General features: G+C 54.8%; 1 protein-coding gene across 2 annotated transcripts in view; it reads right to left on the bottom strand.

The window, feature by feature from the left end:
• CDH23 (cadherin related 23) overlaps positions 1 to 17,439 on the bottom strand; it is a 394,527-nt gene that overhangs the window by 263,137 nt on the left and 113,951 nt on the right. For both annotated transcript variants that reach the window (XM_060125509.1, XM_060125510.1), the window contains exons 6-7: positions 8,558 to 8,752; positions 4,799 to 4,927 (exon numbers count right to left, since the gene is read on the bottom strand). In XM_060125509.1, coding sequence (XP_059981492.1) covers positions 4,799 to 4,927; positions 8,558 to 8,752 — 324 coding nt within the window. The remainder of the gene's footprint in view (positions 1 to 4,798; positions 4,928 to 8,557; positions 8,753 to 17,439) is intronic.

Below are 17,439 nucleotides of genomic sequence, written 5' to 3'. Positions count from 1 at the left end.
CAAGCAGGAGGCTTCCTGGGAAATGAGGCCCCCACCTCCGCCCCCAACCCCTCCCGCGAGAGGCTAAAGGTGCACAGGCATGCAGGGTCCCAACTCCTTATTGCGGGAAGATCAGTACAGCAAGGGGGTTAAGGGTGTGACTCTGGTCAGCCTGTCTGGATCTGAATCCTTTGCGTGAGTTACTTAACTTCTCACCGTTTGGGTTTTCCCCATCTATAAAGTGGGTATTACAACAGTCCCACACCTCAGCAAGGGATACATGTAAAGCACTTGAAACAGCACTGGGTGCACAGAAAATGCTATAAAAGTGACTGTCACTATTCACTGGAGCCTGGAACCGCCGTGAGCATCTGATGAAAGCTAAGAGGCCTCTTCCCAGACTATGCATGCATGTGACGTTCCAAACAATTCCAGCAAAATGCAGGCCCCGCACGACCCCAGGTTAATAATCCCCACCCCGGAGGGAAGACGTTTTCTGGGAATTCTATAGAGAGAAGAGCTAGGAGCTCACAGGGAGAGCTAGCATTAGTTGAGCACCTACTGTGTGCCAAGCACTGTGCTGGGCTCCCGCATAGGTTCCTTCACTTTTTTCTCACAACCTCTCACAGTGAGGGTACATGTGGGGAGACTGCGGCTCAAGGTGTGGTGAGGGGGTGAGTGAGGGTGCCAGGCAGCCCCAGCCTCTGAGGCTTGGGTACCAGTAGGGAAGTCGGGGCAGAGCTGAGACGAGCTGGGACCGCTCTAGAAGGAACATGACTCTCCCTTCTGTGGCTGCCTCCTTCCAAAGAAGCTGGCCAGGAGAGTGGCTGAAGCTGGAGCCTCAGGGGGCCTGTCTACCTCTTTCTCTGCCGGCCCAGCACCATGCCCCTCCCCCATTTCCATGACAGGATTAAGGACTTGAAAGGATGACATGCAGTTTGCTTCGGGAGTGGGAGGCGCCCTTGGGGGGAGGCAGCCCATGGGTCCGGAAGAGACTTCCGACAGGAGCTGCCACAGCAGATTCTGAGGCAGAAAATCCTATTTCTCAGTCCTTAATTCCAGTCAATTCCAGTCAAAGGGCTGATAGGCATCGGCTGGCAGTAATTTGTGCAGTTTATCCGCTCTTTTCACCTTCTATCGGTCCTTCACTGACGGGCAGGCCGACATGCTGTTGCTCGAGTGAGGAAATTAAAATTTGATGCAATAATCCCAAATAAGAAGGATTTTATTAGGTAATATATACACTTTAGATGAGGCATGCTGACCTGATACACTGATAGAGGGAGGCGTAACATGCTGGGAGCTGCAGATAAAAAGGGGGAGTGAGGGAGAGTGGGCGAGGGTCCGGATGGAGGCGCTGGGCCAGCAGAGGCAGGGCCGGGGATGGGGGACTCCTGGGTCCTCCGGCCTGGGGGACTGATCAGGCCATGGAGCTCCTCTACCCTGGTCTGGCCGGGAAAGTGCTGCGTTAAATCAGGGCTCCACACTGTAAAGGGACATGGAGGGCCCAGATCAAGGCACGGAAACGGATTAGAAGCCTGGAAAAATCAGGCTTAGGGTGTATGGGAAGCTGTGCAAGGGACGCGGTGAACTTTCAAGACTGGAGGCAGGGAGGCCAGAGGTGTGTGGACACGGAGGCGATTCTGTGGGCGCTGGGAGAGTCCGAATCTCCCAACTTACTTCCTTGTCTGGCTTGCCCCCGCCTGGTCATGACCCAAAGGCAGGACTCAGACCTGCTCCCTGGGAGCCCCCCAGACATTGGCTTTAGTGGCCTTGCGGGGCCAAAGGGTCAACCCTGGCAAGGCAAAGAGATATCAAGGTCCCTCATCCTGAGGAAGAACCATGTCAGATGTCAAGAAACCGAGCATAAGGAGCGCGGGAGACAAGGGGAGCAAGGGCCCCGTTTGCCTGTTCTGAGGAGTCATCCTAGCAGGGGCCCGTGGAATCATCGGGAAAGCGTGGCTTAGCACAGGGCCCTGCACACAGCAGGGGCTTAATGAACATCTAGAGGATGAGTAAAAGAATGAAAAATGGAACGGATGGCTGGACGAACTCAGAAATCTGCAGATCCGAAAGGAACACCTGTAGTAATAGCTACATTTAGTATTACTCTGCTACGATACAGGGATGCCAGGAGAAACAAGACAAACTGAAGGTCTCGGATGATACTCACACCAACACCCCTCTTGCTGACCACCGAGACCCTGAAATGACGCTGAAGCTGGGACCCCCAGCCCAATCCCAACACATAACCGCGGTGTTCTAACGTCTGTTAATGCCGGCACTGCTGGGTGCTTCGATCTCTAAAACCCCCAGGCTAGGGGGGCACAATTGAGACAGCTGTAGCCCCGGTTCCCCGAAGAGGAAGAGGTCTGGAAGTCGTGTGATTTGGCCAAGCAGGTACATGGCAGTACAGCGACCTGCTCCGAGACCGCTGGCTGCCCAGCCACCATCATGTCCTCACTTCAATCGACAAGCTGGCTTTGCCCATATTGCCTGCATTCAGCCCTGAGCACGATGCCCTGGGAGGCCTGTGGGAGGTTCCCACAGGTCCCAAAGACTCAGCCACCTTGGTGACCAGGAGCCCCAAAGTAACCCACTTACACGTTGGTGAACGTTACAGGTGCGGCTACAATTCAGCGGGAAGTCATGCAGCGTAAGGAGGGTGAACTCCAGCAGAGCTGAGGGGAGAGGGATGTCTATGCCTGGGCCAGTGAGGAGGAAGCCAGGAAAAAATTCCAAGAAAGGTCGTCAGTGAGCTGGGAACCAACAGATGGGTGGACTTGGGGTTGGTGACCAGAGCAGGCACAAAGGGTGATGAGGATGACAGGATAGCGAGAGGGCTGGTCTGACCAGGGCATTTGTTTGTTTGTTTGTTCGTTCGTTCGTTCATTCATTCACTCATTCCAAAAACACTTCCTGAGCACCCACGGTGCGCTATGCTCACAGCAGACCCCATTCTTGCCGCACTACTCTCGCGGTCCAGCAAAGGAGTCGAGGGTGAGTGAGCCATGCAGGAGCATTGAGCACTAAGAAGGGACGGCCAGGGGCTGGGGGCAGATGCAAGCGCCCACCTCGTCTGAAAGGTCAGGGAGGAGAATATGAGTGCTTATTAGCAAAGAGGTTTTGGGGGAGGCAGCCTACAGTCTTGAAAGCCCAAGCTCCTGCTGTCCATGGACCACCAAGAAAGAGACGGCTGGGGTGGGGACATTCAGATGTCTCCCTCTGCCCTCGAAGCAGCTTCAGACACCTGCAACAGGAGGCCAACTTGTTCGTCAGACCCTCCAGCGCACAAGCGGCCCCAAGAAGTGGATACCCCCTCATACCTGGAGCCTGCAGTATGGTGCTTGGAGGAGGCCGATGGTCGGGACAGACCATGGTCCCGAACTTGGGGGGCAGGCTTCCTGGTCTGTGGTGGTCCAGGAGCATGGCCTGCACTCCGGTCGGGGGAGCCTGCCTCTCACTTGTACCCAACTCTGAGAGCCTGTGCAGACATGCGCGTGGGGCGCTGAACAGCCACACGTTCAGGTGTGTGCCCCCCTTGGCTCTCAAAGCTGTGTCTTTCCTCTAAGCACGTTTAGTTCCCTCAGAAGGAGGGGCACAGTTTTCTTTCCACAGAGCTGTTCCCGGAGCTGCATGTCCAGGGGTTGTGTTTGCCCGAGGAGCCACCTTTTTCCAATTCATCAGCCCACAGCGGGTGTTCTGTTCTAGTCTGTACGAAAGCAGGGATGGCTACCGGACGAGGGACGCCTAGTACTGCCTGCCTGGCCCACAGTTGAGCAAAGCTGCCCACCCACAGCCCCTGCCCGGGGGCAGCGGCATGCTTTGTCTCTAAGACCCCCAGTCACAGCTGACAACCATGGTGGAAACATGGCCCACGGGCAGCCAATCTACAGGCTGGCTGGTGACCTCTGACCTTGTGACATGGCACAAAATCACACCATGGCCAGGCTTCCCTGGTGGCGCAGTGGTTAAGAATCCCCCTGCCAATGCAGGGGACATGGGTTCGAGCCCTGGTCCGGGAAGATCCCACATGCCACAGAGCAACTAAGCCTGTGCACCACAACTACTGAGTCTGCGTGTCACAACTACTGAAGCCCACGCGCTCAGAGCCCGTGCTCCACAACAAGAGAAACCACTGCAATGAGAAGCCCACACACCACAACGAAGAGTAGCCCCTGCTCGCTGCAACTAGAGAAAGCTCGCATGCAGCAACGAAGATCCAACGCAGCCAAAAAAAAAAATCAGACCACGGCCAATCAGGTGCCTCTCCTGCACACGTGGCCCTGGGAAACCCAAAGTCTGGGCAGTCAGAAGGGGCAGCCGGAGCTGTGAGTTCTCAGGGAAGAGCCAAGCCTAGGAAGGCCTGTGGGGCGGATGGCAGGTGGCCGCCACCTTGGGCAGTGATGGCTGGCTGAGAGAGGCAGATTGACTGACTGACACGTGGGGGGCATGGCTGAGCCCCACTGATGTTTTGGGGAGCCCGGCTGAGTCCGCATTTGCCCTCCAGCCCAGGCTGGATTTTCCACGGGCATCCCCATCATCTCATGTAAATCCTTCTGAACTGCTGCCCTTCGCTTGCACTAGCCAGTCTTTGCTCTTTGCCACTCAGAGCCCTCCAGGGATGAAGTGAGAGAACGAGGAGGTGGGGTGTGGTATAAGAGGGGATTGGGTTTTCACTGTGCTGGGCCACCCATCACTGCCATGCATAGGGGTTTGGGGGAGTAGGAAACGCCAAGGAGCCCATCCCACCAAACAGGGCCCCCATCCCTACCAGAGGTGCAGAGGGAAGTCTCACAAGGGCCGGGGAGGGTCTTACCAGAGGAGAATGCTCATAGACGTTGGTGCTGTAAGGCAGGTTGATGAAGATGGGGTCCATGTCCTGGACGTCTGTGATGATGATGGCCAAGTTGGCCAGGGTGGACAGAGGCCTGGTCTTGTCTTGATCCTTAGAGAACAAAGAATACACAGCCTTAGGTTAAGTGATGTTGTGGGCATGCACACACATGGACACACACACGACACCCACGTGCACAAACACGTGTGCACATGCGTACACATGTATTCCCACACTCCCCCAGGGAAGGGCATTAGCACACGGAGCTCGGGAACTCTAAGAACCTTCAGTGATCTCTGACCTGTGCAGGAAAACACAAACAGGGTCCCCAAGGCCTAGTGGAAGGCGGCTTATCCACTGTCACAAAGCAGGCCTGGGGTAGAGCCGCATCTCTGGCCCCCCCCAGCCTAGGCCTGACTGCCCTTGGGGTAAAGGGATGGCACTGCCCTTAGCTCCTTCTCTGGATTCAGTCAGGGGCCCCTGCCCCCTCCATGCCTACTTCCTGCCCCCTCTCAACCAAGGGCAGCAAGGGAATTGACTAGGATGGGGGTTCCTCAGAAGAAAGGCCCTTTGACCACAGAGGGGGCTACTCCGGAACCTGTATCCCTGCTCTACACGCTGGGTTTACCGGTCAAGCAACTTTTCCTTTAGAACCAGTAGGGGGCGCTCCAGGGCCTGTGACATTTGTGGGACTCTGGGAAGGAATCCTGAGAGGTCATGCAGGCCATGTGGCCAGGCAGGCAATGTTTAAACCCTCCTAGCTGGAAATGTGGTCCTGTGAAAGCTCACCAAGAAAGGAAACCCCAAACCCATCTTCTATTCCCCTAAACGTGATAAACTGCTTAAATAGCTGCTGCTACTGAATCACGATAGCCAGCAAGAACAGAAACTACATGCTGAAGAGATTATATACCAGGCTCTGTACTATACACTTCACTTGCTTTTGTAGGTATCATGTGCCCATTATGCAGATTTAACAGAGACTCAGAGAGGTTAAGTAACTTGCCCCGAGTCACACGTCTGGTAAGTGTATAGCCAGGACTCAAACTCAGGTCCTTTTGACATAAACACTTGCTCTGTCTGGATCTGGGGCCCTAATATCAGCCCAGGTGCTAACTTGCTGGGTCACCTCGAATAAGTTCTCTCCCCTTTTGGAGTCTCAACTTCCTCTTCTGTGAGATGAAGGGACACCCGGAATGACCTCTACGGACTCCAGGCCTTGTAAATTCTCTGGTTTGGGGTTTGAGGAGGGACTGTCCTTGAGTTAGACCTCCCTTGGTCTGTCTGGGGTAATGAGAATGATGCAAGGCGTTCCCCATGTTACAGCAAGCCTAGTGCCTGCTCCTGCCCTCCAGAGACACAGCTGCTGAGCCTTCGAGGAGAAGGAAGGGCTGGCTGTCTTACGAGTCCTCAGGGGCAGCCGGGGAGAGGATGGAGGGGCTTTGGGGATGGGTCGTGGGTGCAGCAAGGGAGGGGAGAGTCTGGAGGCAGGGGGAGCTGGGCCCCTTGGACCACAGGGGAGACAGCCTCCCAGCCTCCAAGATGATGGGGCTCACAATCCAGGCTTGGGGACCACCACGGTGAGAGCTCTCAGCTAGGCCCTGGAATGACCACTAGGCAGATAGGACCAGAGGGTGAAGCCTGGCAGAAAGTCCTTTGAACTCTGGGGCCGGGGATGCCAGTGGTTCTGATTTGCCATTACCAGGCTTCTGTGGGCTGCTGGCTTTGTCCAGCGTGGCACCTGCCCTTCCTGTCCCACACCTGTGGATGCAGCCCTGCTCCTGCCACGGATGCCCCCGTCCAGCCCACCCTGGACTCCACGGCTGGGGAAAGGGGATGGCAGTGGCACACGTGGCTGAGCAGGCACCTGGCCAGGCTTCCAGCTGCCGCTCTGGTACCTACAGCTCTCAGCAGCTTGTTCCCAGGGGAGCCCCACATTTCCCCACCCGCTACCCACCCAGTAGTGGCTGGGGACCCACACTGCTCCCTGCAATGCCACACAGGAGAATCTCCTTGAGGAAATGCCCAGAGGCCAAGGGCACAGCGTCAGCCCTGAGAGGGGCTTGTGCATCAGGTGGGGGAGCCATCAAGACCCAAGGGAGTTCTAGGGCCCCTCCTCTCCCGCTGCTTCAAGGCCTGATCTCTGGAAGATTAATGGCAATTTAACTGCACTCACCATCCCAGCTTGAGGCTAGGCCTCTTCACAGGCCTGGCCACCCAGATTCGTGCCTGTGGCCAGCTCTGCTCTCTTCCCCACTGGCCCAAAGCCATTTTTATGGTAGATGGAAAATATCCCACAGGGACGAGTTCATAGTGAGAAAGATAGCAAGCATCTGTGCATTTCTGGGCCCGGGTGTGTGCAAATGGAGAGTGGCGGGAGGATCACCACCCCAAGCGGGTGTGCAAGGCACTGCGGGAGGGCACAGGCGTGTCCAAAAAGTGGATTCTGGTCTTGCAAGCGCCCTTGATCCCAGAAGTCAGTTTTCCGAATAGCAGCACACACGTCCTCCTGGGCAACTACCACTTAAGCGGGGGAGAAGGAAGGAATGTGGGTGTCATCAGCAGTGGCCTCCCCAGGGGCCGCTGGACCAGGTACAAAGGAAAAGTTTGCATTTCCTGGTTTGGGGGGCCTCTCTGGATCTTGTCCAATCCTGGGGGAATGCCATCTTTCAAACTGGACCCTGGACCCAATCCAGTGTGTCTTCCCCTGGGCTCTGGCCCCATGTCACTGCAAGTGGAGCCCCCAGCGCTACTGGAAGCCCCCTCGCAGTGACATGGGGCCAGGCGGTGGATGCTGTGTGCCAGGCTGATGGGTCCTGGAGGGTCAAGAGGGACTCCTGTGATTTGTTTCACTGTTGACCTGAGCTTTGTAAACAGAAATCTAAGGGACAGCAGGCCGGCTCGCCCTGCTGCCGGCTGAAGGCTCCAGGAGCAGGGAAGAGGGGCGTGCAGGGGAGGAACCCTACTGAGGGTGTGGCCTGCCTGGCCCCCAGGCCCTTGAGAACAGCTGGCAACAGTGTCCAAGCAGCAGTGATGTACTGGAGACTCAGAGACTCCTGGCCATGGGGGTAGTGGACTAGGGGGTCAGACCACCCGGGTTTGGGTTCCTGCTGCCCACTACTTATCAGCTTGTGAGTCTCAACAGTGTCAGCTATAAAATGGGATAGTTATTGCTCTCCCACCGCCCTCTCCTGACTAACTCATCCTGGAATTCCCAGGACTTAGCACGGCGCTTGGTGCAGACGGGTGCTCTCTTCTGTGTAAGAATCACCACTCTAGAGCAGTGGCTAGTTTGCTTGGACCCTCTGGCCCCTGCATGTTGGGTGGTGTCAGGACACAGCTGGGTTGACACCTCTGTCCTGTGTCCCACAGAGTGAGAGGACACCCTGCACTAGGAATGCCCCACGGGGTTACCAGTGCAGGCACTGGAGTCCAGCTGCTGGGTGATTGTGGGCAAGTCACGGAATTGCTCCTGTGCCTCGATTTCCTCATCTGTAAAATGGGTCCTTTAACTTTTATGACATAGGGCTGTTGTGAGGTTTAATGGAGACAATCCATTTGCGTGCTCTGCACAGCACCAGGGACAGAGCACAGACCCTCAGCAACATCAGCTGTTGTTGATCACCAGCATCACCATTATGAGCCTTGACTAGCAGGGAACGAGGCTGGCGTTCTGTGCTCCCTCTGAGGGTGGGAAGAGGCTGACATCTGGTTGTCTGGGCCCCCGGTGCCGGGACTCACCGTGGCATTGACGGTGAGCTGGTAGGCCTGCGTGGTCTCGTAGTCCAGCTCCTGGATCACTGTGACAATGCCACGTGCACTGTCGATGGCAAAGAACGGGGAGGGGGGCTGAAAGGAGAAGAGGACGCTGCCGCCTGCACCCAGGTCGGGGTCTGTGGCATTCACGATGAAGATGGGCGTCCCCACTGGCGTGTCCTGGGGGTGAAAAAAAGCAAATAAAAGGGTGAGCTGGAGCTCAGAGCAGCTGCCTCCGTCAGTGACTATTCCCCCAAAGCCCATTAACCATGGCCCTCCAGCCAACCAGACCTGCGGCTTTATCATTTTTATTCTAAGAGGGTTCAGAGGAATTTAAAATGCACCATCTATTTTTTTTTCCTTTTTTTGATGGCCTCCTGGTGGCTGTAACAGCACCAGTTCCAAACATGATCTGCTCGTCCTGGAGTTCCGCATGAGGGTCTTTTGGTCCCCAACCCCGTTTCTTGGCGGTTTTGCTTTCACTGTCAGGTGCCCCTTGGCTGCCCAAGCCTCAGGCACGGGCTGCTCTGGAGGGCAGCCAGGAGTCTGCGTATTGGAGGTTTCAAGGGCAGGGAGCTGGGAGGTAAGTGATATGGGGATGTGGCAGAGAGTCTGGGGACCTTGCCTGGCTCACAGAGATTACCTGGTTTGCCCATGGTTGGGGCATCCACCTGCCATGCCTGGGCCATGGCAGCCTGTAACCAGAGAGGCCCACAAAGCCTGCTCAAACATCACCACCTCCTGGGATCCTTCCATGATTCCCTCGGCTATACACTGTGTATAGACAGACCCCTGCCCCTTTCTGACTTGGGGTTTCTGGTTAAATGTAACTTCTTCATGGAGGCCTTCCAGACCCTTAAGCGAGGTCAGCTCCTACCACGCCCCCAACCCCTGCCACTATTTATACTCAGAGTCCCACAGCACCCTGGAATGGTTCATCACCCAGAATTCTTCTGTAATTCCTCGGCCAGTGCCTGTCTCCATCATAGCACATGTGCTCCATGGAAGCCTTAGGGTTCTATCTGCCTTGCCCAGCACGGTGCCTGGCGCATGGCAGGTGTCCAGTAAATACCCTTTATGAAGACATGAACGAATCCCTATGACAGCATTTAGCACATTGTATTCTAAGTATCTGCGTATTCGCATCCTCTGCCCAACTGTCAGCTCTCATCACCGCCGCGCCCACCACAATGCCTGGCATGTAAGTCATGACTGCAAAATTCTGCGTGAGTAAATTTATTCCTAACTTAGTGAGCTCTGGACACATCTGAAGACAGGCAACTTAACGAGGCTCTGCCCAGAGACAGAAAGGAAGAAACAATCCTTGCTCCCGGTGACTGACTGACTGACTGACTGACTGTTATGTGCCATGTCTGTGCACTAGGCTGTACCTGTCAGCTCTGTAACAAGCAGATTTCTAGGTGGTTGCTATTATCCCACTTTTGAAAAGGAAGTTGAGGCTCAGAGAGGTTAGGTAACTCACCCAAGTCACACAGCTAGGCAGTGGCAGAGAAGGCCTTGAATTCAGGTGCAGTTAATGCTAAGCCTATGCTCTTAAGCTCTATTCTAAACACGTCTCTAAACCTCGATGGCGGTTCTTTCCCTAACTCTTCTGCACAGTGCTGAGGTCACCTGCCAGCATGGGTGGTACCCCCCAGCCAGGAGTGAGGGATTGGACTGAAAGTTCCCTGAGGGCAGAGACAACATTCCTAGTCCTCTGGGATCTTTTTACACTGGGACAAATGACTGGGTCCCTTCTGACACCTGCAGGGCTCCTTCCAAGGAGGGCATTCATATTACTGCCCCCTCTCCCTGCTGCTGGCCATGACCTGGGCCCTGGCACTACCTTGAGAAGCTTCTCTCTTTGGGGACCACTCTCGGGTACACTGTCAGCCCTTCCCCAGGACTAGCTGCTGGAAGCAAGGGTGTTCTCTGCAAGGCCCCTAGTCAGTCTGGAAAGGGCCTCCAGAGGACAATGTCATGACGTTGCCATTGTTTCTCTCTGAGTGTGCTGCCCCTCCCCCGTCAGGCAAGTGTCAGCCTGAACGGACAGGCTCAGATCCTGTCCTTCTCCAACCAGCAGTAAGGGCAGGGGCAGATGGGCAAGGACCCTCTCCTCCATACCATCCATGATGCCCCAGTGCCCTTCTGCACGGGACACAGGCCCCCGCGGTCCTGCGCTTTCTCCCCCTCCACACTTCAGTTCCTGGCAGGCGCCGCATCCTGGCCTTTTGGCTAAGATCACGTGTAGTTTCTTTTCTCATCAGCTTACTATTTCCTGGCAGGTAGAGCTATTTGTACTTCTCCAACCCAGCAGGCTCCCTTACACTTCTGAGTTCCTGAACCTGTTCTGCCTTTGCTAGGTCTGCCCTACCCATCTCAGTGGCTTGGAAAACAGATGCTCTCTCTCCCTCCAAAAGAGCATCAAGTATACAAGGGGGTAGACTGGACAAGTGCTAGGATTTCAGGGATAGAAAGACCTCTGTTGAAACCCGAGCCTCACTGTGTGTCTTTGGGCTAGTTACTTAACCTCTCTGATCCTTAGTCCCCTCTCTGTAAACCGAAGTTAATAATATCTCATAGGGTTAATGTGAAGAGCACTCGAGCTCATGAGTATAAACTTCCCGGCACATAATAAGTGCTTAGAAGACGGCAGTTGTGATTTCATTGCCTGAATGCCTTCTAGAGGATGGCAGACAAGAACACCTTCAAGGGTAGGGCAGGGAGGCATAAAGAAACACGATGACTATTAATGCTACTGCACTAGGCATTCCCTGTCTGCAATCCCCAGATCTACCGAGTACCCTGCTCTGCCATGACACCACCCCGCCCTGTCTCCCCCACCCGGGGCGGCCTCAGGGGACTGCATTCCTAGGCTCCCTTGCAGGCTGGCTTCTGCCAACGGGAGGGGCTGGTAGGAGCTCAGAGTTTGGGGAGGAGACAGGAGGAGAAAGAGTTTGGGGCATCACTTCCCCAATCCCTCTAGCTCCAACCCAGCAGCCTCTCCTCCCTGGCCCCAGTTTTCAGTGCGCTCCAGCCCCTCCCCTTGCCCCTCCAGCCCTAGGAGTAGAAAGAGCTTCCCATCGCTGCTAGTCTCTGCTGCCTCAACATCCCTTCATGTCCCCCTAGGCCTACGCCCCCTCTGGAAGTTGTCTCTTCACCGAAATGCCTTTATCGAAACTATCCGAGATGAACTGTTTCCTGGGGGACCCCGATGGACCCCGGTACTCTGCAAGGACCTACCCCGAGCCACCACGGGCAAAACCCCAGAAACTGTACTCCCCGGGTGCTGGGCTCAGCGAAGCCAGCCTCCACCCCAACATGCCACCACGGCGGCACTGGTCTCGAGGAGGTCTTTATGAGGTTCTCAGCTAACCTACAGCTCTCTCTCTTCCCCCCGCCCCCATCTCTAGGTCCAACATGCACATCGCAGGAGTGCCGACATCAGCCCCCAGCTCCAGAACAAAGCACGCCGTCGAAGCCTGTAGTTCCTGCCACGAGAGGGATGGATGTGTTCCGATTTCAGAGTGACCAGCCCCCTGTGAGGCAGCGAGACAGCACTTCAGAGTACACGCCACGTGGAGCTAGTGCCCAGAGGAGAGGGACGGCTCCTGCGAGAACATCAGCTCTCCAGCCCCCTGCCTCAGGGAGGAGAGGGTATTTCACCCATCCATACCGACTGGTCCAGGGTGAAGGCTGTGATCAGAGGATTTAAGAGCAAGGTCCAAGAATACAGGAAAAGGGGGAAAATAAGGGATGGTCCTGTGTCCGACCTTCTTGGATTATGTTTCATGCCCTGCAGTGAAAACCTATTCAATTTCTACATAACTTAGAAATGGTTTTAAATAGGCCTGGCAAAGAGCTGGGAGGGGTGGGATCTGAGGCAGGGGTGGGAGGGGTGCTTGGAGGCCAAGGAAGCTCCTGAGCACGAAGGCCAGGCCTGACCACACACCCCTCAGGGATGGCTTGAATGTAGAAGCTGGAAGGAACCTTGGAGATTAGCCAGCCTTGTCTCCCATTTCATAGATGGGAAAAGTGAGGGGATGCGCTTCCATGCTCTCCATCTCACAGGTGGTTAACGGCAGAGCTGTGACTGGAAACTGGGTGCTCTGACTCATATATAAGTGCTTTTCTCACCTCACCCGGAGACACCAACCACTGCCTCCCTGCCCACCCGCCTTCCGAGTAGAGATGCTCTTTATACCCACAGCTCTGCTCAAAGGGACGGATCTAGGTGTTCATGTTTGTACCAAGTGGCTTCAGGCCCAGGCCACATGTGATTGGTCCAGGGGTAACCACCTGACTCAAGCGGGCCAATCAGATGGGGCCTTGGAAACTCAATCAGTTTTCTGTGGGGGAACTGAAAAAAAGATTCTTGCTACCTGGTTGGGGTAGAGTGGGCACCATGACAGGCCAGAAGTCACACAGAAGCCACAGTTACAGGGTGGCAGAGGAAGCCCATCTGCAGTGAGAACGGAGCACGGTGAAGCAGAAAAACAGAGACAAGGGTCTCTGAGGGCCTCCCTGGCCCCGGCCTTCACAGCCCCTGTCTGGCCCTCCCTTCCTGTCCCTGGCTGTGGTGTTGAGACACAGTCCACGCTGTCCTTCCTGTTGGTACCACTTGCTCACTCTGCCCTGCATGGGTCTTGGCTCCTTGCCCCACTGGCACCCCCAGAACACATCCAGCCGCGGGCAATTCCTCCTCACCCCACGGCTCTGCCGCAGGCTAACCCTGCCCCTCGCCTGCTGGGATTTGGCCCCTTTAAGGCCCATAGCTTGGCCACAGAAAGCAAAGCTCATGGCCAGTACTGCTGACTGTTGAAGGCACAGGAGGTAATATGGGGAGAAGAAAAAAATGTCATGAAGAACCTAGGGGTAAGACAGGAATAAAGACACAGACCTACTAGAGAACGGACTTGAGGATATGGGGAGGGGGAAGGGTAAGCTGGGACAAAGCGAGAGAGGGGCATGGACATATATACACTACCAAACGTAAGGCAGATAGCTAGTGGGAAGCAGCCGCATAGCACAGGGAGGTCAGTTCAGTGCTTTGTGACCACCTAGAGGGGTGGGATAGGGAGGGTAGGAGGGAGGGAGAAGCAAGAAGGAAGAGATATGGGAACATATGTATATGTGTAACTGATTCACTTTGTTATAAAGCAGAAACTAACACACCATTGTAAAGCAATTATACTCCAATAAAGATTTAAAAAAAAAAAAAGAAAGAAAAAGAAAGCAGCCTGCAGCCTGGGTGAATGAATGCCGGCTCCCTCTTCTTTCTAAGTGTCCCCAGACGCTCTTTTAACATGCAAATCCATCCAGGCCACTGAAATGATCAGCATGCGTGTGGGGTGGCAGGGGTGTGGGCTTGACACAATTAGCCAGGACAGGCCTGGAGGAGGATGCCCCAGAGAGCCAGTTTCTGCCTGCCTGGAGACAGGAGACCAGGGGGAAGGCGCCCCCTACCCCCTACGGTGTCTGGCCTTGGAGTTCAGGGTCTACAGAACCATAGCCAGGTGGGCCTGGGCTGTGCAGGCAGGGCCAAAAGGCCCATTTCGGCTGGGGGGGGGCGTGCAGCCCCATTCTAGGGCAACTCTGGTTCCACCTTTTTGCTGGAAAGGAGCAGCTGGTCTTGGGAGGAAAGGCCCCACAGGGCGTGATTACTCCTGTTCCTAAAACAGGCCTCTTAGCGCACTTCTCTGTCCCAACTCTGCTTCCAGAGCCCCTTCTTCCACTGCATCCCCTGTCCAACCCCATCCTCTCCCTCACTGCTTCTGAGTCATTTCAAGGGAAATCTCCCCAGATGCACCGCCCACGCTGCCTGGGGTCCGGGGAGTGTGTTTAGGCATGCCCTGCAAATCCCTTGCCCCTGCTGGGCTGTCCCTCTCAGCGAGGGGCCCACTCCACGCAGGTCGCATACAGGGCAGGCCCCTGCCTCTTCCAGCTCACATTTAAGCTCCACATCACTTCTGATGGACCTGCTGTAAATGGGCCACCCTGCGCAATTCAGAGACAAATAAATCTTTTTGCTGCTCTTGGGGTGACAAGGGAATAGACTCTGGCAAAGTTCTACCGTGCAAGAGATCTTGTTCGTTAATAATAATGAAAAATAGCTTACTTCTCAAACGCAGTGTGAGTCACGTTACACTCTGGGCTTCTACAGAGGTGGCTCAGGGTGCTCACTGGAAGAGGTGGGGGGCACACGGGCAGCGAGGCAGGAAGAGGGCCAGACAGAGAGGCAGAGCGCAGGACAGGGGAAACAGAGATGGAGAGAGTGTAAAGCAAGGGGAAAGGAGACCAGGCGAAAGGCGGCAGGAAGACCACAGGGGGTCAAAGAAAAATAGGATGGGGTGATGAAAGGGGCTGAACTGGGGGCCAAAGGGAAATGGGCATGGGAGGGAGAGAGTTTGTGAGAGAAGAAAGAGGGAAGAAAGTTGGGGAGAAAGGAGAGGAAAACTTAAGGGAGCAAAAGACACATTACGGAGGAAAAGTTGTGAACAAAGGAAAAGAAGTATTATAAAAATTCAAAGCAGCAAGAGAAAGGAAGATGGGAAAAAGAAAACAGCACGCCATACTCTCTCATCTTCACAGTGCACCCTCCTTCCCCGCCCGTTAGATTTATTCTCAACCCTGGAACAAACCTCGGAACAAGCCCAACCGTTTCCACCATAGGTGCCACCTCTAAAGGCGTTATTAATATTTATGGAATGCTTGCTAGATGCTGCCACAGTCTTTAATATCTTATTATAAAGCCTGTTATAAAATGCATTAGTAATAAATTCCTCACAGATGGAGTTCCGACAAGGTGAGGGCACCTCGGTGGCTCCGAGCTGGGAATAGACCCTCCAGGGCCAAGCTTGTGGCTCAGAGGCTGGGCTGCTGGTCCCTGAGGCAGGGCAGAGCAGGGATTCAACCCTTCATCCGTCAGCATGTTTACAAATCGTATCTCATTACCTCCTTTTCCCTGATGGGGGAAATGGAAGCTCAGAGAAATGAAGCAACTTGTCCAAAGTCACACAGCTTGTAAGTGGTGGGAGAAGGATACAAAATCAGGTCACCTCTGGGTCTCCAGACCTTGGGGACCCTGCAGATGAGGGTGGAAAGTGAGCTCAGGGCCCCTGCTCAAGCGGAACTGGTTCATTTCCTCTGTGGAAGGGCTGGGGATGACAAGGGACCCAAAGATGGGAGATTCAGGTTGGCGGGATTAGAGAAGAGAGGGTTGGTGGGGAGCTTTAGCCCAAAGAGAATTTCAGAAGGAAGAAGGTATCTCAAAATTTGCACGCTTTCACTGGGGATAAGGAAATGGGCTCCCACTGTGACAAGAAGAATTAAAGTCATAAGTAGAGACCTTTCTGACGGGGGGGGGGGTGGGTGGGTGGGTGGGAGGGGTGGGGTGGTACCAGGGCAAAGTGGAGGCGCCTGTGCCTTGGTTTCCCCTGAATGCCAAAGAGGTGCTTTTTCACTTGTGACTCTGAAGCCAGGGGCCTCCTGGGGTGCTTGGGGAGGGTATGAAGTTTGGGAGGCTTTGTGGCATTCCAGCTTATGGGGGAGGGGAAGTGGGGTCTATGAGAGACGTGGGCTGTATTTCTTTCTCAAACGGGCAAGAAGGCACGTGTGGGCACCAGCTGAGAGCAGGGTCCAAGGAGAGAAGTGGTGCAGGGAAGAGAACCAGGAGAGGCCTCCGTGGATGCCTCAGGTGGCCCCATTCTGGTTGGGAGAGGGCACACGGTGTGTGCACACACCCACACGTGTACACAGTGCTCCAGCACCTCTCTCTGCAGAAGAGTCTAGAAGACATCATTTTACAACATCTCTTGTGTGGACCAGTGTCCGTTCTCTCTTGGGTGATGTGCACTGGACTCTAAAAGGTGTTGGGTCTGCTCTGAGTGCCAGGCAGACTGGCAGGTGGAGGTGCCAGCTCTGTGGGCAGGAGGGGCCCCAAAGGGCTGGGCCCCAAGTCCCACACACCCTCACATGGCTCGAGCACTTTCCCTGGGCTGGGCTGGCCTCAGCTGTTCTGCATCTCCATGGAAGCAGTTCAGTGCTCTCCCGTCTCTGAGGCCCTGCTCCTTCTCAGCCTCTGGCTGTGGACCGCCTGTTCTGAATCCCAGGAAGACCTCCATCAAAGTGCTTACCTAACGCCCATCCTGGCTTCCCAAGTTCCGCCAGTCTCTTCGCCTGCTGGAGTGATCCTGGACGTGCCCTTCTCTCCTGACTTTGACTCCTCATCAATCACCAGGGCCTGGCAGTTCTTCCTTCAACATTCCTCAAATCCTTCCCCTTCTCTTTGTGATTTACCTTGGCCACCTCCGAAGTCCTAGCACTGTCACTTGCACATAGAAGGCATTCAATAAATGTTTTAACAGAATCGGGACTTCCTGCTAAACATGGCAGATTAAACACCTCCATTGATTTCTGGTTTTGTCCCAACCCCCTCACCAAACTGACAATATGGAAATTAAAAATGCATAAATCCATAAGGGCATAAGGAGAGGAGGTGACAACAGATGAGAGGTGCCAACAGAATCCTGGAAACAGATGGAACTGGAACCTGCCTTAGGAGAGATGGAAAAGCCGAAACTTAGGCCAGCACCTCAGAATCTTGGAAAAGCTCAGGAACTGGAGACTTAAGGTGATGCTCAAAACAGGAAGACTGGCTACAAATCTTTAAGAAGAGTGGTAAGACTCCCAGATGCCTTCCCCAACTCTTGCAGAAGATAGGAGGTTTGCTTTCTGGAGGGGCTGAGTTAGTTGGGCTCTGGACTCAGACTGGGAGCTGGACGAGGCAGCTGAAAACAGGGAGGTTAAGTGAAAAGCTGCATCTCCCCTCCACTCCCAACTCCAATCAGGCCTCTTTAGCCATTTAG

The sequence above is a fragment of the Lagenorhynchus albirostris genome, chromosome 16 (assembly GCF_949774975.1).
Source record: "Lagenorhynchus albirostris chromosome 16, mLagAlb1.1, whole genome shotgun sequence".
NCBI classification, from domain to species: Eukaryota; Metazoa; Chordata; class Mammalia; order Artiodactyla; family Delphinidae; genus Lagenorhynchus; species Lagenorhynchus albirostris.
The sequence above is the reverse complement of the archived record's forward strand: the minus strand, read 5'-3'. Positions and strand labels throughout refer to the sequence as shown.